Below are 23,907 nucleotides of genomic sequence, written 5' to 3' on the forward strand. Positions count from 1 at the left end.
GAGCCCGCAACCGGGAGTGAGGCCTGGTCCCAGCAGGAGCACCAGTCCACTGAGAAGTGTTGGCTGAGCGATCCCTCCAAGTGCCTGTCTCGTGGGGACCCTGCGGCCCGCTTTTCGCATGGTGCCCGAGGGGCGAGGGTGTGTGGTGCCCGAGGGGTGAGGGTGTGTGGTGCGCTGAGCTCCCGGCTGAGCCTACTGTGGGGGGCGGGCAGGGCAGGTCACACCCAGAGAGCAGACCGGCTCCCCAGGCTCCCCAGGCCCTGGCGCCTGCCCCACTCCCCGCAGGGCTTGGCCAGTGCTGCCCCAGCAGCAGCTCTGAGCACTTCCCTGACACCATCCCTCATCTTCCATCACCAGCCAGAGGGGCACTGGCAGGATGGAGGCTGGCAGGTCGGGGTGGAGATGGGGGCAGCCCCGCCTGCTCACTTTGCCCCCTGCCGGCTCCTGTCCTGGTCACCGAGTTCTCAGCTCTCCTTGGCCGTACTCCGTGCCTGCAATTGGCCTAACGGGCTCCCTTCCTCTCCCAACACCCCTGTTGCAAAGCTCAGCCTTAACGGCTCTCAGGAAAGATGGGGACAAAGGGCGTGTGATGGCACCGGAGCAGTGACCACATACGCCCGGCTTTAGAGAAGGTAACAGGAGGAGAGAGCGGGGTGGGCCCTGCCCTGCTGATGCAGCGCCTTCAGCAGGAGCCCCACTCCTCTCCCAGGAGCTGAGCATTAGCCCAGGAGGAGGGGCTGGATCTGGGCCGGCGCTGCTGCTCCGTGAGGCGTGGGCCACAGAAAGGGCTCCACAGGTCGGCAGCGGCAGCTCAGCACTTCGCTCTCCCAGCCTCGCACCTGGCAGAGATGCGCAGGGCCGGGCGCCTGCTGGGGGGAGTGAGGCTCCGTTCCAGCCCTCACCGGTCTCCCTTCCGCTGGGACAAGTGTAGGAAGTGCTCTTTCGGAGGCCAGCACCCACGGGCCGCGTCCACGGCTGCTGGTGCCGGGAGCCGGGTGTAGGGATAGCTGTTCGCAGGAGTGGTCTGGGAAAGCCAGTTGCCAGCCATGGGGGCCTTGGGGGCCACTGGAGACATTGGGGACCGTGGGATTTGCTTGCCAGGGAAGGACCAGCCCCACAAGGGGCAGAGCCTGGGAGGCACGTCTCCCGCTGGCCATCTCCCCTGAGTGACAGCCCTAACGACCCAGGGTGAAGAAGGGGCCGTTGAAGGACTCTGCTGCTTGCATGACATAATAGCAGCAGCAGCAGCAGCAGCTACCGCCGCCGGCCCAGCCCTTGTGCAAAGCGCTTCCCAAGCGTTACCTCATTGAAGCCTGGGGTTCACATTTTTTTAAAAATGTTTTTATTGATTTTAAGAGCCAGTGGGAGAGGGATAGAAAAAATAGAAACGTCGACGAGGGAGAAGCATCATCAGTCAGCTGCCTCTGGCACACCCCCTTCTGGGGATGGAGCCCACAACCGGGGCATGTGCTCTGACCCGGAATCAAACTGTGACCTCTTGGTTCCTGGGTCGACGCTCTACCACTGAGCCACACTGGCCGGCCAGGGGTTCACGTCTTTACTGTGTATCGATGGATGCTTGGCGCCTACAACGGTGCTGAGCACACATCAGTGCTTAACAGTGACTGATTGAATAAATGAACAGATTAGACCTTGATATGTATTAACCAATGTTACACCAATAAATTGAATTTTTAAAAAACATTGATAGGGTCCAAAATACAAAAGGTGCATAAGGAGTAGCTTGCTTTCAAGTCTCCTCCCTGCCTGTCCCCCAGCCGCTCCTATGACCACTTTCTGGTGTCTCCCCTGAGAGGTAAAGATCTCTCTTGTCTACACAAATGCATATGCTGATCTGCCCTTTCTTTTCTTCCACTTAACCACACACCCTGGCCGAATCCTCCTTCTCTCATCCGCCCAAATAAGGCCCCTGGTCCCCCTCCCGGGGCCTTGGACGGAGCCACTTTCCCGTCGCCTCCCTCAGTCCCACGGGGTTTGGGTTTATGGTGAGCGCTGCCCTGGGTGAGCGCAGGCGGAGGCGGCGGCTCTATTGCTACACTGCAGACTTCCCCGACACCCACCAGAGCGCGTGCAAGAGGTCGGGTGTCTCACCTCAAGGCGTGGCCAGGAGCCAGGGGACCTGCTGGCTATTTCCACCTCCACCTGTGACTCACTGAGTCGTGGGTAAGTCCCGCTCTGTGAAATGGGCATAACTAGGCCGCCCCGGATGCAGAGAAGGGCAGGGAGACGTAGGCGGACACGCTGGGCAGAGATGGCATGTCTCTGGGCAGCGCACGCGTCAGCCAGGTGGAAAGTAATCAGCAGAGAATTTCCTGAAGGGCGAGAGCAAGGTGACTTTCGTGCTGCACAGAAGAGCCCTTTTCAAATAGCGAAACTATTTCATGTGCGGTACAAAACGTGGTTCAGCGTGGCAAGCCTACTTCGCAGGCACAGCGCTGCTCCGCATTCCGGTGTTCCTCAGGACAAGGCTGGATATTTTAAAGCAGAGAAGGGAGTCGAGGTGATGTTTTCTGTTAAGTAAATAACGATACCAGTGCTGTAGGGATTCAGCAAAAACAGCGAAGGTGGCACGCAAACCGCTGACGTTCGGAAACGCTGAATTAGCAGGCACTGGGCGGGAAGTAACAGAAGCTTACAGAGACTGAGGTGAAGCCCCATTTTAAAGATTTCTCTCTATTTACTGCAAATCCGCAGGCACAGCAGGTCGGGTGCCGGCACACGAGCCTGTGGAGGGCCAGGAGCTTAGTGTTGGCTTTGCAGGCCTCATGCGCCTCTGTCACACCAGGGTCCTCCCTTTACACCCCTTCACAGAGGGGACAAAAGGAGATGGGGAAAAATAAAAGAAACTAATTTTTTTAAATAAAAGAAAAATCAATAAAAACCATTCTTAGCTCAAGGGCTGTACAAAAATAGGCCTCGGGCTGCGTTTCGAGCGGAACGTTGGAGCCCTTGCAGTAAGGGAAGCCGTTTACTGAGCGTAATAGCTGCTCGTGCCCCAAACACAGGAACAGCAGCCTGAATGGGACCCGTTTGTTCATGACATTTATTGATCAGTAACATTCATGTTTTCCTTTCTCAGTATTATTCTGAGCTCACAGGCTTTTTATGAATTTAATGTTGCGATTCATTTCAGGTTTTTGTAAAGATTCTCAAATTGCCCCGCCTTTGGCACTAAGAGCCCCTTCAAGGGGTCCTCCAAGTGGCCCCAGGAATGCTGGGTGCCTCCTCTGCTTTCTACTAAGATCAAGTCGCGCAGGTTCCTCCTGTGCATTTCCTGCATGAAAAGAGGCATAAGCCATTCCTCCAGGGAGCCCTGGGTTTTTTTGGTCAGGAATGGCATATGGAGACCAGAATCTGGGTGCCTACGATGCACATATTTGCCTTTATCCATGGAAATGACAAGAGATCCCAGCCCCTCTCCTGACATTGTCCTGCAGTCGGAACAGAGAGCGCCATCTGGGCTCCGGCCTTCCTGTTCTAGAGCTGCCCTGGCAGACGCAGAAACATGAACGACTTCTTAATAACCAGAGTCACATCCATTTTCCAGCGAACCTTCAATTAACTACAAAAATCCAGCTACCACACACTTATTCCCTGATAACCTTGGATAATTGAGGTTTTAGTGCAGCAGTAAGTACAGGGGGTTTTAATGAAAGCATCTAACCTGTGATTGACAGGGGCCGCTAGATCACATGCCCCTATACACCAACACGGGATAGAAAACGAGCAGAGTGGGCTGCGTGTAAGAAGACGGGGAACGGGAGATGTGGGGCGGTGGGCGCACAGGCTCCGAATCGGGGCAGCTGCTGCGCAGCCCCAGCAGGACATCGCCACATCGTACAGTCGTCAAGTCATTCTGATTTTTCAAAAGTGGAAGAAAATCTAGATTTCATTTTAAAATGTGAAATCTCAATTTCAAAATAGCAATGGATTTAAGTATTTGGTTAAAACCTTATTCAGATATAATTTATATACAGTAAAATACCTCCATTCTAAGTACAGTGTTTGATGAGCTTTTACAAATATTTGCACCCAATTGAACATCTCACTCAATATGTAGAATATTTTCCTCACCTCCCAAAGCTTCCTTTCTGCATCTTTCTAGTCAACCCCCTGCTCAGCCAGGCCCAGGGACTCACTGGCCTGTCTCCTGTCCCTGTAGATAAGTCTGTCTTTTCCAGGGCTTCGTAGAAATGGAATCATAGAGCAGGAATTCTTTTGTGCCCAGCTTCGGTTACTCAGCAATGATTTGTTAATGCCCATCCACATTGTGTATGTGCCAATATTCAGTTCCTTTTCATCGCTAAAGAGTTCTCCATGGTCTGGATATGCCCCAGTTTGTTTATTTATTCACTCATTGGTCGGCATTTGGCTTGTTTTTAGCTTGGGATTATTAATGCATAAGGCTGCTATCAATGTATATATAGAAGTCTTTGTTGAGCATATTTTTAGTTCTCTGGGGTAAATAAAAGTGGAATTGCTAGGTCATATGATAAGCGTCCTTTTAACTTTATGAGTAACTGCCAAACTGTTTTCCAAAGTGACTGTACCATTTTTCGTTCCTGCCAGTCATGTCGGAGAGTTCCGATTGCTCCACACACTCGCCGGCCCTGGTGCCGTCACACCTGGTGGGTGGGAGGTGGCCCCTCCGTGTGCTTCGGATTTGCATGTCCCCAGTGAGTAATGTGGTGCAGCATCTTCTCATGTGCTTAGGGGCCACTCACACATCATCTTCTGCCTGTATTTTCAAACCTTTTGTCCATTTTTGTTGGGCCTCTTGCTTTCTTATTGCGTTCTCAGGACTATTTATGTATTCTTCACACAGATTCTTTGTTAGACATGTTATTACAAATATTTTCTCCCAGCGGTTTTCTCTCTCAAGTTCTTAACAGTGTCTTTTGAAGGTAAGATTTTATTTTAACTAAGTACACCTTATAGGTTTTTTTTCTTTTCTTTTTTTTTTTTTCCTGTTCATCAGATTTTTTTATTTTTTATTTTATTTTTTTTAATTTTGTTTTATTGCTTAAAGTATTACTAAGAGTATTACACATGTCTCCTTTTCCCCCCCCCTTGACATTCCCCCGGCCTCCCCTACCCCCCAGTTTCTTGTGTCCATTGGTTATGCTTATATGCATGCATACAAGTCCTTCGGTTGATCTCTTACTACCTCCCTCCTGCCCCCCAACCCTCCCCAGCCTTCCCACTGCAGTTTGACAGTCTGTTCGAGGCAGCTCTGCCTCTGTATCTATTTTTGTTCATCAGCTTATAATGGTCTTTATTATCCATAAATGAGTGAGGTCATGTGGTATTTTTCTTTCATTGACTGGCTTATTTCACTTAGCATAATGCTCTCCAGTTCCATCCATGCTGTTGCAAATGGTAAGAATTACTTCTTTTTTTACAGCAGTGTAGTATTCCATTGTGTAGATGTACCACAGTTTTCTAATCCACTCATCTGCTGATGGGCACTTAGGCTGTTTCCAGATCTTAGCAATGGTAAATTGTGCTGCTATGAACATAGGGATGCATATATCCTTTCTGATTGGTGTTTCTGGTTTCTTGGGATATATTCCTAGAAGTGGGATCACAGGGTCAAATGGGAGTTCCATTTTTAACTTTTTGAAGAAACTCCATACTGTCTTCCATAGTGGCTGCACCAGTCTGCATTCCCACCAGCAGTGCACGAGTGTTCCCCTTTCTCCGAATCCTCTCCAGCACTTGTCGTTTGTTGATTTGTTGATGATAGCCATTCTGACAGGTGTGAGATGGTACCTCATTGTTGTTTTGATTTGCATCTCTCGGATGATTAGTGACTTGGAGCATGTTTGCATATGTCTCTTGGCTTTCTGAATGTCCTCCTTTGAAAAGTGTCTATTTAGGTCCTTTGCCCATTTTTTGATTGGATTGTTTATCTTTCTTTCATTAAGTTGTATGAGTTCCCTAAAAATGTTGGAGATTAACCCTTATCGGTGATAACATTGGCGAATATGTTCTCCCATGCAATGGGCTTTCTTGTTGTTTTGTTGATGGTTTCTTTTGCTGTGCAGAAGCTTTTTATTTTGATGTAGTCCCATTTGTTTATTTTCTCTTTAGTTTCCAATGTCCTAGGAAATGTATGGGTGAAGAAATTGCTTCGGCATATGTCTGAGATTTTGTTGCCTTTGGATTCCTCTAGTATTTTTTTTTCATCAGATTTTTTATTCACTTGATTTTTAGATTCACTTGTTGATAGATATGTATTTGTTGCTCATAATTTTTATCTTTACCTTTTTCTTCTTCCTCTTCTTAAAGAATACCTTTCAGCATCTACACTAATAAAAGACAAACATGCAAATTGACTATACCTTTGCTATGCCTTAAGCCAAGCCCACCAGCCAATCAGAGCGACTATATGCAAATTAACCCAACCAAGATGACGGCCGGCAGCCATGTAGCTGGAGCAAACAAGAGGCTTGGTTGCCCCAATGATGGAGGAAGCCAAGCTTCCTGCCTGCCGTGGCCGGCTCTGAGCTCCACTCAAAACAACAAAGTTTCAATTATAGAAGGTAAATAAACCCCAGATACCTGCTTTCAGCTGGCCGTGGCCACGGAGCTGGAGTGAGCAGGAATCCAAGCTTCCCTACCACCCGCCCTGGCTGACTCTGAGCTCCTCTCAAGGCTACAAAGTTTTAATTATAGAAGGTAAATAAATCCCAGAATAAAAAAGAAAAGTCAAAAAGGAGAGGCTGGGAGCTTCCATCACAGGGGGGCTTGGCCAGCCTGAAAATGGCCCTCAGCCCCTCACCCAGACTGGCCAGGCACCCCAGTGGGGACCCCCCACCCTAAAGGGGGTGTGGCCAGCCTGAAAACAGCCATCATCCCCTCACCCAGGCTGGCCAAACCTCCATGGGGTGAGGGTCCCCACTGGGGGGCGGGCTTGACCAGCCTGAAAACAGCCATCAGCCACTCACCCAGGCTGGCCAGGCACCCCAGTGGGACCCCCACCCTGATCTGGGACACTCTTCAGGGCAAACCAGCTGGCCCCCACCCATGCACCAGGCCTCTATCCTATATAATAAGAGGGTAATATACAAACTGACCCTAACAGCAGAACAACTGGGAATGACCGGTCACTATGACATGCACTGACCACCAGTGGGCAGACACTCAATGCAGGAGCTGTCCCCTGGTGGTCAGTGCACTCCCATAGGGAGAGCTCTGCTCAGCCACAAGCCAGGCTGACAGATGCCAGTACAGCGGTGGTGGTGGGAGCCTCTCCCGCCTCCTCAGCAGGGCTAAGGATGTCCGACTGCAGGTTAGGCCTGCTCCCACTGGCAAGTGGACATCCCCCAAGGGCTCCGGGCTGCCAGAGGGATGTCTGACTGCCAGCTTAGGCCCAATCCCCCGAGAAGTGGGCCTAAGCCAGCAGGTGGTCATCCCCCGGGGGTCCCAGACTGAGAGAGGGCACAGGCCGGGCTGAGGGACCCCCCTGAGTGCACAAATTTTCGTGCACCAGGCCTCTAGTTTCATATAATACTGGTTTGGTGATGATGAACTCCTTTAGCTTTTTCTTATCAGTGAAGCTCTTTATCTGACCTTCAATTCTGAATGATAGCTTTGCAGGGTAAAGTAATCTTGGTTGTAGGTTCTTGCTATTAACCACTTTGAATAATTCTTGCCACTCCCTTCTGACCTGCACAGTTTCTGTTGAGAAATCAGCTGACAATCGTATGGGTACTTCCTTGTAGGTAACTGACTGTCTTTCTCTTGCTGCTTTTAAGATTCTCTCTTTGTCTTTTGCCCTTGGCATTTTAATTATGATGTGTCTAGGTGTGGTCCTCTTTGGATTCCTTTTGTTTGGGGTTCTCTGCGCTTCCTGGACTTGGAAGTCTATTTCTTTCACCAGGTAGGGGAAGTTTTCTGTCATGATTTCTTCAAATAGGTTTTCAATATCTTGCTCTCTCTCTTCTTCTGGCACCTCTATAATTTGGATGTTGGTACGTTTGAAGTTGTGCCAGAGGCTCCTTACACTATCTTCATATTTTTGGATTCTTTTTTATTTTTCTTTTTCTGGTTGGGTGTTTTTTGCTTCTTCGTATTTCAAATCTTTGACTTGATTCTTGGGATCCTCTTGTCTGCTGTTGGATCTCTGTATGATATTCTTTATTTCAGTCAGTGTATGCTTAATTTCTAATTGGTCCTTTTTCATATCCTCGAGGGTCTCACTAAATCTATCGGCAGTTTCTAGAAAATTCTTGAAAAACCTTATAAACGTGGTTTTGAACTCTATATCCAGTCATTTGCTTTCCTCCATTTCTGTCATTTGTGACCTGTTTCTTTGTCTCTGCTTTTTTTATGCTTCCCTGTGTTGGTAGAGTGGCTTTCTGTGCTAGGTGTCTTATAGGGCCCAGTGGCTCAGCCTCCCCAATTACCTGAGGTGGACACTCTTGGTGCACCCCTTTGTGGGCTTTGTGCACAGTCTTTTGTAGTTAACCCTTGATTGTTGTTGATATCACTGGAAGGAATTGACCTCCAGGCCAATTGGCTGTGAGAATCAGCTGTGTCTACAGTGGGAGAACTTCTGTGCTGAAGACACCCTTCTGGGGCAAGACTTGCTTCAGTGGGGCTTTGGTGCTCACTGAGTCTGCCTCCTGAGTGTGTCCCTTATGGATCTGAGAAGTTGTAGTCTGGATCGTACCAATCTGACCACTGGGTACACTGGCTCTTGGATCTCTAAGGAGGTGCTAATTTAGCCTCTGCCTGAGGCTACCCAGCAGGAGTTATGGAGAGATTTGCAGATTCCTCTTCTTTGTTTGGGGTTTGGAGGTGCCTAGATGAGGCCCAGCTGTGAAGCAATGCAAGCTGCTGTGGGGCCTTGGGCCTTCTTTTGGATGTTCTGGGTCTCTCTGACCCAGCTGCAGTTTGTTAGGTAATATTCAGATTGCAAAGGGCCAGCCCATTCATATGCAAAAGCCTCTGCTAGCAGCTTGGGTGGGGCAGGGTCTCAGGAAATCAACAGGGCGGAGCAAACAGCTATGGCTGATCCTCAGCCCTGCCCTAAGAGGCTCCCAGGTCTCAGTGTCCCATCTCAGTGTCCCTCGGTAATCACTGCAAGCACCTCTGAGAGAAAGCCGCCCTCGAGTTCTGCCCGCTGCCAGACAGTCCAGTTTCTCCCCATATGGGTCTGGGTCCCCAGAGACTCATCCAGAACTGGAGTTCAGAGCCATCAGGAGCTTGTAACTCCCTCCCGATTGAAAAAGACACCAGCATCCTCCGTTTCCAGCCCTTTCCGCATGCGCCTCCGTACCTCTGCACTTTACTTCCGCACCTCCTCTGTGTCTCAGTGTGCTTTTCTCTTTCCTTCTAGTTGTAGAATTTCCACTCAGCCAGCCTTCCTGTGGTTCTGGATGATGTCCAGTTTGTCTTTTAGTTGTATTTTTGAAGTCCCTTTTCTGATTCATGATTTGGTGACCTGCCTTCAACAGCGCTGCCCACCCCAACATGCACAGATTTCCCCTGTACTCCTTCGGGGTGGCCCACAGTTTAAGCTCTTGGTTTCAGTCTCTGATCCATTTTAAGTTAATGTTTGTATATAGTTGGGGTAGGGGTTGAAATTCACCTTTTCTTCTATGGCATCCATTTGTTTCAGCATCTTGTTGAAAAGACTGTCCTTCCTACATTAAATTACCTTGGCACCTCGTCCTGGACCCTGTTTCCTATTCCATTGACCAATAATTCTATCATTACACCAATATCACACACTCTGATTATTACACCTTATAGTAAGTCCTGATTCAGATGGTATATGTCTTTCAACTTTGTTCTTCTTTTCCAAAGTGTTTTTTTTCTATTTTAGTTATTTTGCTTTTCCATATGAATTTTAGAATCAGCTTATTGATTTCTGCAAAAAGTCTGCTGGGATTTTGATTAAGATTCATTAATTTGGGGTTAATTGACATGTTAACAATATTGAGGCTGCTGACCCATGAACGTGGTGTATCTTGCCATTTATTTAGGTTTTCTTTAATATATATAATTTTAAAAAATAACCACTAAGGGTGCCAAGATAATTACGTGGGGAAAGAATAGTCTTGGTGTTAGGACAAGTGGATATCTGCATGCAAAATACTGAAGTTGAACCCCTACCTCACACCACATACAAAAATTAATTCGAACTGGACCAAAGACCTAAATATAAGAGCTAAAATCTTAAAACTCTTAGATTAGATAATAGGAATAAGTCTTTATGACCTTGGATTAGGCAATTGATTCTTAAAACAGTATCAAAGCACAAGCAACGAAAGAAACATAGACAAATTGATTTTCATCAAATATAAAAAGTTTTGTGCTTCAAAGGACACCGTCAAGAAAGTGAAAAGATAACCCACAGAATAGAACAGTTTTGCAAGTCCTACATCTAATAAGGAACTTCTATGGAAAATATAAATAACTCTTAGAACTTAGCAATAAAAAAGACAAAGAGACCAATTAAAGTACATGAGCAAAGGATCAGAATACATACTTCTGCAAAGATTTATTGGCCCTTTAATGACTATATTGGCCAATAACACATGAAAAGATGGTCAACAACATGAGTCATCAGAAAAATGCAAATAAAAAACAGAACAAGCACCACTTCACACCCATGGGATGGCTGTAGTAACTTTTTTAATGGCCAGTGGCAAAGCTGGACGAAGAGGTGGAGGAATTGGAACCTCATGCACTTGTGGGAGCTCTGGGAAAGGTTAGGCAAAGAGAGACAACCATCTGATCCAGGGGGCATGTCCACTCCAGGATATAGACCCAAGAGAAATGAAAACATGTCCACACCAAAACGTGAACACATATGTTTACAGTAGCATAATAGCCAACTGTCCACTTCTTGATGAATGGATAAATAAAATGTGACTATCCATAATAGGGAATATTATTTGACAATTAAAAAACGCTGCTACAGGCTACAACCTGGGTGAGCCTTGAAAACATTATGAGAAGTGGAAGAAACCAGCCACAAAGGGGTACAGAATATATGGTTGCATTCATATGAAATGTCCAGAATAGGTAAATCTACAGAAACAGAAAATACATTAGTGGTTGCCTGGGGTTGGGAGGGTGGAGGGAGGGGCAGGGAGGGAGGGATAGAGTTTCTTTTGGGGGAAGACAAAAATGGTTTAAAACTTGTTGTGGTGATTGATGGTTGAACAATTCTGTGGATATACTAAAATCCACTGAATTCTACGCTTTAAATGGATGAATTCTACGATATGTGAATTACATTTTAATAAAGCTGTTATTTTAAAAAGGGATTTTTTAAAAATCCTCATCCAAGGATATGTTTTTATTGTTTTTAGAGAGAGGAAGGGGGAGGAAGAAACATTGCTGTGAGAGAGGAACATTGATCAGTTGCCTCTTGTAGATGCCCCAACGGGGAATGGGACCCACAGCCTTTTTGGTGCATAGGACACGCTCCAACGAACTGAGCCACCAGCCGGGGCAAAAGGGGATTTTTTAATGGGGGAGGGGGAGGCAGGGCTTTTGCAAACCCAGTACAGCTCCTGGCCGTCCACATGCAACCTGTTGTCCGGAGGCTCAGAACTGAGCTAATGACTAGCACTCAGGTGCGTGTGGTCAGAATAGCCGGTGACACCCGCCGCTTCCCAGCTCCCTCCCACCAGCGGCTGAGTCCAGTCTCAGGGACCTTTGTCGCTGACAGTGAGTGGACGTTTTCTCTTAGAGAAGAAAACAGAAACCGGCGCACACGCCATTCATCGTTTCTGAACTTGCAGCCAGAAACTCTGCCGCGCGGGCCGGGATGTCGGCGGCCCTCTGGGACGGGATGGGGCACCGGCCTCCGCTCTCCCTGCCTCAGGTTAGGGACTCCGTCTCCACTGAGCTGCTTTGGGTCGGTTTAAGCCGTAAACAGATTTAAGCAACTCTCTGCACAAGCTGTGTAGACACTCCAAACACAGACCATCTACCACCTTGGAGATGAAAGCTGGCCTTGTAGCATTTATTGATTCTTACTTAGCTACTCTCCCAGGGGCCAAACCAGTTAGGAGACCAGCCCGGCCGCTACCAGCTTCTGTGTGCCTGTCACCATCCCGTCTTTGCTGTCTGCTCTGCTATTGGTTGCTGAATAGTGTGCTTGTTTTTTACGTAAGTGTATCTCGTCATAAGCAGAAGATCCCACTAAAAATGGACCCAAGGAAAAGAGCATGGTGTTCCCTCTAACCAGCTGCCGTCGCCTGATGAGCCGTGAGCCTGTGGCTCCTGGTTAAGCGGGGCGTCGGCAGGGCTTAGGGGTGCGAGGGCCTGGCAGCGTGGCTTCGTGAACGTGGAGGAGTGGGCATCAGAGGAGCCTCAGGGGCAGAAGCTGTCACAGGGGCGAAGGGGGAATTTCTTTTTCCTTAAGATCCTAATAGTTGGAAATGACAGACACCCAGTTTGGATCAGCAAAAGCAAGAGAGAAAATATTGGTTCCCATATCTGATGGAACGGCTGGATCCGGGTGTTTAAATGGTGTCAGGACTCTCTCTCCATCCTGTGGCTCCTGTGTGTCCGCTGTACTCTAGGGTCGTCTCCCCACTGGCGGTGCCAAGTACCACCGACGTAGTCATCTTAGCTGGAAGGGAGTCCCTTCCACAGTTATTCCAGCATAAAGTCACGGAAGTGCCAGGGGTCCAAGCTGGGGTGGACGTCAATCTGGCCACTCACCCCAGCTTTGGCTGGGGGAGGGGCAGTTCACCTGCGGGGACCCCAGAGCAAGGGGAGAGGATGCTGGAGCGGGCACCTGGCTGCCCACCACCATGCCCCGACCTCAGAGGCTCTCAGAGGAGGGCGAGGGGCATTTCAGCCAGGGAGTGGATGGCTTCGTGAAGGAGGCGGCCTGCAGCCAGCTGGGCACTGGGCCCAGGTGTCCTGCCGCTGCCCCGATACCGGGGAGGAGGAGGAGGAGGAGGACACAAGCTCCCCCTGCCCGCTCCCAGGTCTTGGTTAATCCTCCTAAGAAGCCTGCCTCCCCACACAGCTGGGAAACAATCAGAAAGGTCAGGCAGTCCGCAGCTGCCCATGCCCGCCCCCTGCTCGGACCCCGCCCCCTCCACCCGCGTCCGCAGGCAGCCCAGCGCGCTTTTCAGACGGCAGATTTGAGGGCATCACGCCTCCAAGGGTCCAACCCTCTTGGGCTTGAAACCCAAATCCTTAGATGGCCCACAGGGCCCTGCTCCCGTTCCAGGCTCCCTTGCTCCCGCTGTCCCCCCCCCCCCCCCAATCTGCTTTCCCTAGGGAACCCTGCTGTGACCTCCTCCAGGTCCCCTCAGCCTGGGGTGTGTGAGCAGCTGTAATAACAGCAGCTGACAGGAGCCAGACAGTGATCCACATTCCATATTTCATTGTCGTCACAACAAGCCTCTGAGGCAGAGGATATTATTGTTCCCATTGTACAGATGAGACAACTGAGGCACTGAGCAATGATTTACTCAAAGTCACAGCTGGAAAGTGGCAGAGCCAAATTCAAAGCCAGACATTTCAGCTCTAGAGTCTTCATTCTTGTAATCCTCACCTGAGGATTCCCCCCCCCCCCCCACAATTGATTTTTGGAGAGAGTGGAAGAGGGAGGAGAGAGAGAGAGAGAGAGAGAGAGAGAGAGAGAGAGAGAGAGAGAGAGAGATTTGTTGCCTCCCACACAAGCCCCGACTGGGGACAGGGATCAAACCTGCAACCAAGGAATCGAACCTGCAACCCTTTGGTCGGCCCCAGCCACTGAACCAAACGGGCCAGGGCCAGAGTCCTGGTTCTTAACCACCACCCTTCCTGCCTCTGGGAGCTCAGAGCTCAGGCTCCCCACCCTGATCGCATCCTGTAACCAGGCATTTCTGATGGACTGTTTCCTCAACGTTTGCCCCACTTGCTAACAGCTTGCGTGATGGTAGCTAACCACACGGAGCACTTAGCCTGCGCCAGGCCCTGAGCTGAGCACTTTCATGGATCCCCTACGTCACCCTCTCGGCAGGCCTCTCAACTGGGCTCCGCCTTCCCCCTTTACAGACACTGACCCCGAGGCTGCGGGTTTAAGTGGCTTGGCTGCTAGACTGGAAACTCCCGGAGGGCAGAAACGTGTTCGTTTGCTCGGTAGTGAGTCCAGGGGGACTAATCCAGTGCCTGGCATACAGTAGGCACTCAATAAATGCTTTTTGGTTGGATGGAGGAGTGGATGGATGATGAGAGATGGCAAAAAGGAAGGAAAGGGGGAGGGAGGGAGGGAGGGAGGGAGGGAGGGAGGGAGGGAGGGAGGGAGGGAGGGAGGGCATATGCAACCTGGGCTGCCCTTCTCCCGTGGGTGCTGTGGCCAGGCAGGGACGTCCTTGGCGCGAGGTGGGTGTCCTAGCTGCACGGCATGCCCGTCTCTGCAGGTGCCATGATGCAGGTGAAGAAGTACCTGGTCAAGTGCCTGCACCGGCTGCAGAAGGGCCCCGGCTACACCTACAAGGAGCTGCTGGTGTGGTACTGCGACAACACCAACACCCACGGCCCCAAGCGCATCATCTGCGAGGGGCCCAAGAAGAAGGCCACGTGGTTCGTGCTCACGCTGCTCTTCGCCTCCATCGTCTTCTGGCAGTGGGGCGTCTTCATCAGGACCTACCTGAGCTGGGAGGTCAGCGTCTCGCTCTCCGTGGGCTTCAAGACCATGGACTTCCCTGCCGTCACCATCTGCAACGCCAGCCCCTTCCAGTAGGTGGTCCCTGGAGCGCAGGCCGCCTCCCTGTGCCTTTCCCCCTCTCCTTCCCGCTTCCTCCCAGCTTTCCTGTCCTCCCTTCCCGTTTCTTTCCCTTTCTCTCTCTTTTTCTTACCCCCGTTCCCCTCCTTTATCTCCCTTTCCTTTCCTTCCCTTCTTTCTTTCTTTCCCTATTTGCTTTCATCCCTTTGCAGCAAGTAAGAGTCAATATTCATAAACATCCTAGGCTTAAAGAGAGCCTGGAAAGTATCTAGCAGCCCCTGTCCTCAGGCACACCGGTGCCTACTGATTGCTTCAGTATGTGTGTTTAGCGCACCTTCTATGTGCCAGGCACTGCCATGGACACTGGGAATAAATCAGTGATTAGAAGTCCCTGCCCTCTTCACAGCCTACCAAAGAAAACAGACATTAATCATTTTTTTCCTGAAATATTAAATTAATCATAATAGTTCAATAATTAGAAAGTGATGATAAAAATATATATGTACAGCAGCCATGCATCGAGGGCTTGTGAAATGCCAGGCAGTGTGGTGAGTATTCGTGGGTAATTCATGTAATTCTAACCCACACGACTACGAGGGTCACTCCTGTCAGAGCCCCAAGTTACGGGCCAGGAAATGGGGGTTCAGAGAGGCCAAGGAACCTGCCCAGACACACAGTGGGCAACGGTGGCATTTGAACTCGGGCCTGATCTGATCCAGAGCTGCCACCGTTTAAGCACTTGATGGCAAGGCCCATGAGAGGGACACAAGGAGCCCCACCCTAGCCAGGGTTGAGGAGAGGCGGCGGGTCAGTCAGAGAAAAATGCCCTGAGGAATGAGTACAGTTAGCCAACCTGGCCGGACGCGGAGAGCGCTCCGAGTGGAGGGCACAGCATGTGCCAGGGGCCGGGGGGAGACGGAGTTTGGTGCATTCAAAGAACTGAAAGAAGGGCCGGCGCGGCTGAGTCACGGAGAACACTTCCTCCACAAGAAGGTCCTCGAAGGGGATGCACACGCCGATTGCACCTGCAGCTACAGGAAACCCCTTTGCAGTCATCGGGCCCCCGCATGTGTGGGCGGGCCCTTCAGCGAGGGCTCAAGAGGACCCTGGGTGAGGACAGTAAAACAGCCCTCCGTCCAGGCTCTGTCCCGAGTGCTTCATGAGCCTCACCTCCCTGCTCCTCCCAGCAGCCCTCTGTGATTAATATTCTTTCCCCGAGTTTGTAGATGAGAGAACAGCGCCTCAGAGAGGTTCATTTGCCCGAGGCCACCCAGATAGTAAATGGATTTGAACCACAGTCCAGGCCGCGACCCCCCAAGCTCGACAGCAGCTGGGGACAGCTGGGCGGTAGCAGCAGCCCTTGCCGCCAAGCGCACCTTCCACCTTCCCGAGCCCCTCCTGCATGCCCCAGGGGCCAGTTCCCGGCCAGGGGCAGACAGCGTCCGTGTCCAAGGCCATGGCAGCACTGGCTGCCCTACACCTTTGTGCCCAACTGGGGCCTGTGTGCAGGTTTAATGCCTCTCCTGCAGGAAGTCCTCCCGCCCCTGCTGACACACTGGTGACCACACGCTGGGGTTGGGTCTTGAATCTGCTGGGTGTAGGGTGATTGGGGTACAGGGGCTCGGGGGGGGCACTCCCTGGTATGGACACATTTCTACCACACAAACTGCTCACCGGTTCCAATGTGGGAGCCTCCAGGGGCTGAGACCAAGTACTGGAGCCCAGCCCACATCCCATCCACCTTCTCCCTCCTGCCTCTGGCTCCTGTTCCCCAAATCACTGCCGGGAAAGGGGGACCTTGGGGTCACAGACCTGCCCCTCTGCCCCTTCCCCTCCTGGGAGGGGGACAGCAGACACCCCGTCACCCGTGTACAAACAGCATGCCCGCTGCAGCCCACACACCCAGGGCCCAGGCTCAGCTCTGCCCTCATCAGTGGGTGAGCTGGGGGAGTCACAGCAACTCCCACAGCCTCAGTTCTGCGTTGCCCTCTGCACCTTCACAGTGCCTGGTGCACAGTAGGTGCTCACTAAATACTCGGTGCACGCATACAGGAGCGAGTGGGCACAGCATGGGCAGGTGGGTAGAGAAGTATGTGCTTGGGCAGGGCATTCTCGCACACGGTGGCAGCAGCTGTGCCGGAGCACGAGGGGGTCCCGGGCTACAGTGGCTGTTCCTGCTGCCCCGCCCCCCTGACCAGTCCTCTCCCCACCCAGGTATTCTAAAGTCAGTCATTTGCTGAAGGACCTGGATCAGCTGATGGAAGCCGTCCTGGAGAGGATCGTGGCTCCCGAGCTACCCCTTGCCAACGCCACCAGAGCCCTGAACTTCACCCTCTGGAACTATACGCCCCTGGTCCTTATTGACGAGCGGAACCCCCACCACCCTGTGGTCCTCGACCTCTTTGCAGACCATCACAATGTCTCGGCAAGCGGCAGCCCAGCGCCCGGCAGGGCCTGCAATGCCCAGCAGTGCAAAGTAGCCATGAGGCTGGTAAGCGGGCCCAGGCCCACGTCCACCAAGGGCCCTGCCCAGTGAGGTCGGTGGGCATTGCTTTCCTTTAATAGCCAGGGCCTTGCTGCGGGAGAGGCAGCGCCTGTTCTGTTTGCCAAGCTGTTTTAAACATAGAAATAGCTGCTCTGTCAGTCAAGACATTGTGGATGCAAGTGGCCCAGCTCAAACTAGCGTAAGCAAAACGGAATTCACCGGCTCACACACTAGGAAGCCCACAGGTGCCCTGGGTTCAGGGGTGGCTGGATCCAGGTGTTCAGGTGCTGTCGCCAGGACTCTGTCTTGGCGCACCATGTTTTGTTGAATTTATTGGGGTGACATTGGTTAATAAAAGGACATAGGTTTCAGGTGTACACCCGATAGCAGCCATCTGCACTGTTCTCAGCTGACTTCACTCTCTAGTCGGCTCTCTCCACTCGGAGGGCCGAGACCAGGCCAGACACACACACCCCAGCTCAGCACTCTCCCCAAAATGCCCCTCCTTCCCAGTGACCACGGCAAAAGTCCTGGGCCTGATCATCAGGGCACATGCTCAGCCCCAAACCAATCATGCGGGCTGGAGGTGGGCGCTCCTGGTCAGACCGCATGCGTCAGCAGCAAGAGGGGCGGGGTGGCTCCCTGAAGGGCGAATTCAGTCTTATTATCAAAAGACAGGGGGACAGCCCTAGCTGGTTTGGCACAGTGGGTAGAGCATCAGCCCTCAGACTGAAGGGTCCCAGGTTCGATTCTGGTCAACGGCACACACCTTGGTTGCAGGCTCAATTCCAGCCCTGGCCAGGGCGCATGCAGGAGGCAGCCAATTGGTGTGTCTCTCTCACATAAATGTTTCTCTCTCTGTCTCTCCCCCTCCCTTCCACTGTAAAAATCAATGGGAAAATATCTGTGGGTGAGGGTTAACAACAACAAAGAGACAGGGTCATAGACATCAGGCAGGTGTGAGACCACAGCCGTGCATATGGCGGACGCGGGAGCACCGCTGCACGGGGAGGCGCCTGCGCTGCCTGGAGCTGCCCGGGGCCTGTGCCGTGCGACCCCGGGCCCCGCTCTGCAGAATCCGAGTGGTTGCTCTGCGCCAGAGCGCGGGAGTCGTACGTCAACAAGCTCCCTGGTGGTTCTGATAACACCCCTGCTGCCTGGGGACCCAGGCCGGGGCACACTCTCCCCAGAGCGAGGCCACTGCCTCCCGTGCCACCACGTGGCCAGGGCTCGCCCACATCGCCACACAAACCGGCACCTAGCACGGGGCTCGCAGGGCCGCTGCCAGCTTGAACACGGTGCCCAGCGGCTTCCGGTCGGTGGCCTGGCTGCCCGTGTCCATGTCCTCATCGGCGAGGCAGGCGTGTCCCTGGTGGCCGTACCAGCGTGTGTGTGTGTGTGTGTGTTGCATGTGTGTGCACATACAGTGCAGGCGAGGTCTGCTGCTGTCACCCCTTACTAACCTCTCTGGGCCGCGGGTTCTTCATGGTGGGGGGGTGGCTGTGAAAACTGAATGGGATCATAAAGTAAAGCCTGAGCCGGCGCCCAGCCTGAGTGAGTGGGGGGATTACTCCCCAGGGGGCTCGGAGGCCTCCAGCAGCCGCTGAGGCCACGCCCAGGCGGCCTGAAGGGCTGGCCCCGCATGGAAGGCCCTCCGGTCCGGTCGGGAGGAGGGCGGCCATGGGACGAGGCGAGCAGAGGCAGAGAGGTGTCTGCGTGCTGAGCTGGGCCTGGGGGAGGGGGCAGCTGCAGCGAGCAGAGGGCCGCACCGGGCTCAGGCTGAGAGGCCAGCCCCTCCCAGCCCAGGGGCAGCCCAGGGTCTTCGCGGCCCGGCTCCGCAGTCGTCTCTGGCAGCCCAGGCTGGGCTGGGAAAGGAGCCAGGGGGTCAGAGGGCGAGTGTCTGTGCGCACAGGGACTCATGTACGTGAGCGGGGTAGCAGGGATATGTGTGTGCATAGTTGTGACCATGGCATCATGTGGCTGGAATGTCAGAAAGTGGCGCCTATCTCGGTGTGTGTGTGTGCCTGGGTGTGTGCATGTGTGTGCATGTGAGGGTGTGGGTGTGTGTGTGTGTTCACTCGAGCTGAAGGCGCCCTGCGGGTGGAGGCTGTGTAAGTCCTTGTGGCCGGGCAGCTGTGGATGAGGGGCAGCCCGAGGCCCAGGGTGCGGCCCGGGCAGAGACAGCCGCCGGGGCACTCTCGGCCCACGCCCTTGGGGCAGCGATGGGCCGGCCCGCAGCCCTGCACCCACAGGAACCCTCGGTCTCCGCAGTGCTGCCTCAATGGGACCGTGTGCACCTTCCGAAACTTCACCAGCGCCACCCAGGCCGTGACAGAATGGTACATCCTGCAGGCCACCAACATCTTCTCCCAGGTGCCAACCCAGGAGCTGGTGAAGATGGGCTACTCGGGCGAGCAGCTGATCCTGGCCTGCCTGTTCGGGGCCGAGCCCTGCAGCTACAGGTGAGCGAGGCACCAGCCCCCGCAGCCCCCAGCTGCCGCACCCAGGGCCTGCGCTCGGCGTCTCAGGCCACGCGTCCTGGCGGCACCTGGGAAGAATTAGCCAAGCATCTCAGGTCACCTGTTCATTGCGGAATCGTTTGGATTCATAGAAGAGTTGCCAAGGTCGTAGACAGAGTCATTTCCCCTCCTCACCCGCTTCCTCCACCGCTGCCGTCGCCCTCTGACAGCATGGTCACTTGTCACAACCGGAAGCTGGCATCGGCACGGTGCTGCTAGCTAAACACAATGCTTTGTTCTGATTTCGCTGGGCTTTCCTGGTGCCCTTTTCTGTTCCCGAATTCCACCCGGAGGCCACACTGCGCTCCGTCAGTGTCAGCGCTCTCTGGGCTGCGGGCGGCTTCTCTGACGTCCTGGTGGAGGACTGTGACCGAGCGCCAGGCGGTCACAGCGCTCCCCTGCGTCTGTGAGGTGCGGGGGTTGGGTAAGAAGACACCAGGAGAGGCGCCCTGGGCACATCACGCCAGGGGCCCTCACGCGTCAGGTCCACGCTGAGTGCCAGGCTGCCCCGCCCCCCCCCTCCTGCGGTGGAGGCGAGTCACAGGCCGCCCTCCGGGGGGCGGCGGGGCGGGACCTATGCTCCCGGGAGGCAGGTTGGCCTGTTCTCCGTGTGCGCCTGGGGGTCGCGTCTTCCCCCAGTGGGTCGCGTGTGCATTTGGGCCAAGTTATTCATCCTCCGCTCGGGTTCGTCCAGCTTTGGTCACTGGGCGTGTCCGTGTAAGAACGTCCAAGCCCGAAGAGAATGTGTATGTTTGAGCCAAACTGCCCGCAGTGCCGGGCAGAGCTCAGACGCTCTGCTCAGGGGCAGCGGCAGCTTCTCCGATGCGTTTGGAATGAAGGCGGGAGCGGGAGGACGACAGCATGGAGGCGCGGGCAGAAGGCAGGATGGCCAACGAGACGGTGTGGCTCCTCTGAGGCTCTGTCACAGGCGTGCTCCCTGGGTGCGCGGGAGCCGTGGGCAGGGCTTGCTTCAGGCAAAGCAGACCTTTCACTAAGGAAGCCATGTGTCGGGGCGTGCCCACCGCCAGACCCGCCCAGCTGGGCACGTATGGTCAGACCACCTGAGGTGGCTGCATCACCGGACTTGTCAGTTTCATTACAGACCCTTTGTGCTCACGGAAACTCTCCCCGCCCTTCAACATGCCCCCGCCCAGTGTTCATGTGTTTGTTCACTGTTTATGCTCCTTACTGTCTGCCCTACGAGGTGCCCGGGCCGGAACCAGCACGGCTCTCGGGACGCTGTTCCTTTCACTGGAGAGGGACCTGGCCTAGATGGTCATTGTCACCATCATTAGTCTGCTGTTATCCAACCGCCGCCGCTGCAACACCAGGGATCGGCCAGCTAGCTTCCGCCCTGGGAAGCCTGCCCTGACCCCGCCCCCTCACCCCCCCACGCTCTGGTCCTCTGGTCGTTTTACTGCTTCCTGCCAGGAGTCTCTATCCCCTGGTGCCCTGGAGGCCTGGGTCTCTGTCTGCACGGCTGGCCTGGCCCAGGACAGGCTCGGAAAGAGCCCCGTGTCTGCGGCGGGAGGTGGCCAGCACTGGGAGCCGCCTCTCCGGGAAGGGGGCCTATCAACCAGCAAATGGTCGGCAAGCAGGTGCGGGGAGACCGGGAGCGCAGCCGGGCGGAGAGGACCAGCGGCGGATGTCCGAGACGCTGTGCTGGGAACAGTGTGTGCCCGCGCCCCGGGGCGGGGGTGCCCCTCCGGAGCAGTGCCCGCTGTAGCACCGCCATTCCTCTCCGGGGGCACAACCCTGAGCCACACAGGATACAGACTGCACCGTGCCCGCCCAAAGCTGTGTGTGCCCTCCAGGCCTTCGCTTGCTGGGCTCCCTGCCGGGCGCCCTTTCCACACCCAGGTTGAGCCTCCCATCTCGGGCCTCACCTTCCCTGACGACCCCCCGGCCCCTCCCAGGGCGTTAGGTGGCGACCCTTCCCGCTTATCTCTGTGGGTGCCCTATCACGTGTGCCAGTTTCTAATGCTAACAAATATTTACCGAGTGTCTGACCGTCGTCGGCAGTATGCTCGGCATCCGGCCTCGCCTCGGTCCTGGGGTGCTGTTACCCCGGCTGCGGTGAGCGCGGGCACAGAGGCAAGGCGCCTTCCCCACGCTCCCAGCCAGGCGGGGGCAGAGCGGGCATGAATTCAGGCAGCCTGGCTCCTGGCGGGCTCTCAGCCTCCAGGTTCTTTCTTTGCCAAGACAGACACCACACTGTCCTCACGGCACGTGTGCAGCGAGAGGCGGCTGCAGCAAGCAGATCCGCGGTGGACGGTGGTTTGGGACTTGGGTGCCTGCTGTGAGGAGGCAGGCGGTGGGGGTGTCTGTGTGGAACAGAACATGGGACCACGCACTTCAGGTGACCCTCTGGGCATCGGATGCCCCGAGCCTAGCCCCTCCTGCTTTGAATAAAACAAGAAAGAACTATGAGAGCATCCGAAGGCCTTTGTAAAGCTATTTCTACCCTCTGTGGAGACGGAGGAGGCGCAGGAGGACCGGAGGAGTATGGGAGTTCGCCTGGCCGCTGCCCGGACCCCCGTGAGCCCGGCCCGCCCGCCCCCTGAACGCCGCAGCCTGCGTCTAGCCTTCAGGGTGGCTCTGTAACCGAACCACAATACCATTGTCCCACCCGGAAGCAAATCGTCAATAATTCCTCAATACCGTCGACTGTCAGTGGTGCTCACCATGTGAACACCATGCCTCTTTCTTTGTTTGCTGCTGAGTCAGGCTCCAGCTGCAGCCCCACCTGGGCTGTAACCGCCTCTTCCCAGTTTCCCTCACGGCGGCCGCTCCCTCTCCTTCTCTCACCCCTGATTTGTTGGAGACACTGGGTTATTTCCTCGCTGAGTCCCCACAGTCTGGGTTTTGTAGGTGGACGTCTGTCTGTGGCCAGTGGTACAGACACTCGGTCCTGCTCAGTGGGGCTGGGCAAAGCCTGGCTTTCAGCCTGTGCCCGGCCGGGCCCGCCAGGCCCTCTGCACAGCTGTATGGCAAGGCAAGGTTCGGAGACACTTACAAGCCATAGCGGTGGCTCAGGTCGCTGCACCGAAAGATCACGGTTCGGTTCCGGTCAGGGCATGTGCCCGTTGGGGTTTAATGGATGTTTTTCTTTCTCCCTCTTCCTTCCTCTCTCTCTCTAAGGTCAATTAACATATATGTGTGTGTGGATTTTTTTTTTCAAAGAGAGAGACTTAAAAGTCGTATCAGCCAATCACGCTAACATCATGTGGATCCCAATTTAAATAAACTGAGAAACAAAATGTATGAGACATTTATGAGACAACTGGGGCTTTGAACTGAATATTTCGTAATGTGAAGGAATTTTTGTTAGTTGTTTTTAACAGGAACGTAGCATTGGCTTTTAGTTCTTTCTTTTAGAGATGCATGTGAAATGCTTACAGATAGCAGTGTGATGTCTGAGGCCTGCTCCAGGGGCACGTGGAGGGAGAGGGGCGGGCAGACGGAGGTGGGCCGCCATGCCGGGAGCCGGTCCATCCTTGCTGTTTCAAGGGACCTGGCATATATGGCATACTGTTCTTAATATGTTTGCTCACCTTCTTGGCACTATGTGTTTTAACCAAGGTCACCTCTCTGAGAAAGGTTGTTTCCCCAGGTAGGGATTTTCCCCTGAAGTTAGGGAGGGAATAAAACCTCTTAACTAAGTGCCAGGTGGGTAATTCATCACTTTAACTACGAACAATCATGCTTAAGCTACATAATCTTTACTTCCTGGAATGGAGATAAACTCCCTAACCTTTGGAATAGAGATTGATAGGATTGGAATCAACTGGTATAAATACAGATGTAACAAGACAACAGGACACAGAACCTAGACACAGAACCTACACAGAACCTAGAGACAGAAGAACTTTGCTGGAGAGAACATGGCAAAAGATCCTGGACAGAAACTGGAAACAGAACCTAGAGACAGAACCTTGCAAGAGAACCTGGCTGAAGAACCTAGAGACAGAACCTGGCTACAGAACCTGGATAGAACATGGCAAGAGAACCTGACTAGAACCTGGTGACTGAACCTGGCTGGAGAACCTGGACAGAACCTGGCTGGAGAACCTAGCAAGAGAACATGGACACAGAACCTGGCTGGAGATCCTAACCAGAACTTCGCTGGAGATCCTGACCAGAACTTGGCTAGAGATCCTGGCTAGGCTGCTGATCAACTGAACGCT

General features: G+C 53.5%; 1 protein-coding gene across 3 annotated transcripts in view; it reads left to right on the forward strand.

Annotated features, from left to right (window-relative positions):
* SCNN1B (sodium channel epithelial 1 subunit beta) overlaps positions 1-23,907 on the forward strand; it is a 51,814-nt gene that overhangs the window by 19,263 nt on the left and 8,644 nt on the right. For 2 of the 3 annotated variants that reach the window (XM_059692068.1, XM_059692071.1), the window contains 3 exons: positions 14,412-14,730; positions 16,931-17,207; positions 19,473-19,663. In XM_059692068.1, the coding sequence (XP_059548051.1) occupies positions 14,417-14,730; positions 16,931-17,207; positions 19,473-19,663 (782 nt within the window). In that variant the 5' untranslated portion in view covers positions 14,412-14,416. Of the gene's footprint in view, positions 1-2,076; positions 2,185-14,411; positions 14,731-16,930; positions 17,208-19,472; positions 19,664-23,907 lie in introns of those variants that run through there. The other variant, XM_059692070.1, reaches the window with a different exon arrangement.

This window comes from Myotis daubentonii, chromosome 4 (assembly GCF_963259705.1).
Source record: "Myotis daubentonii chromosome 4, mMyoDau2.1, whole genome shotgun sequence".
NCBI lineage: Eukaryota > Metazoa > Chordata > Mammalia > Chiroptera > Vespertilionidae > Myotis > Myotis daubentonii.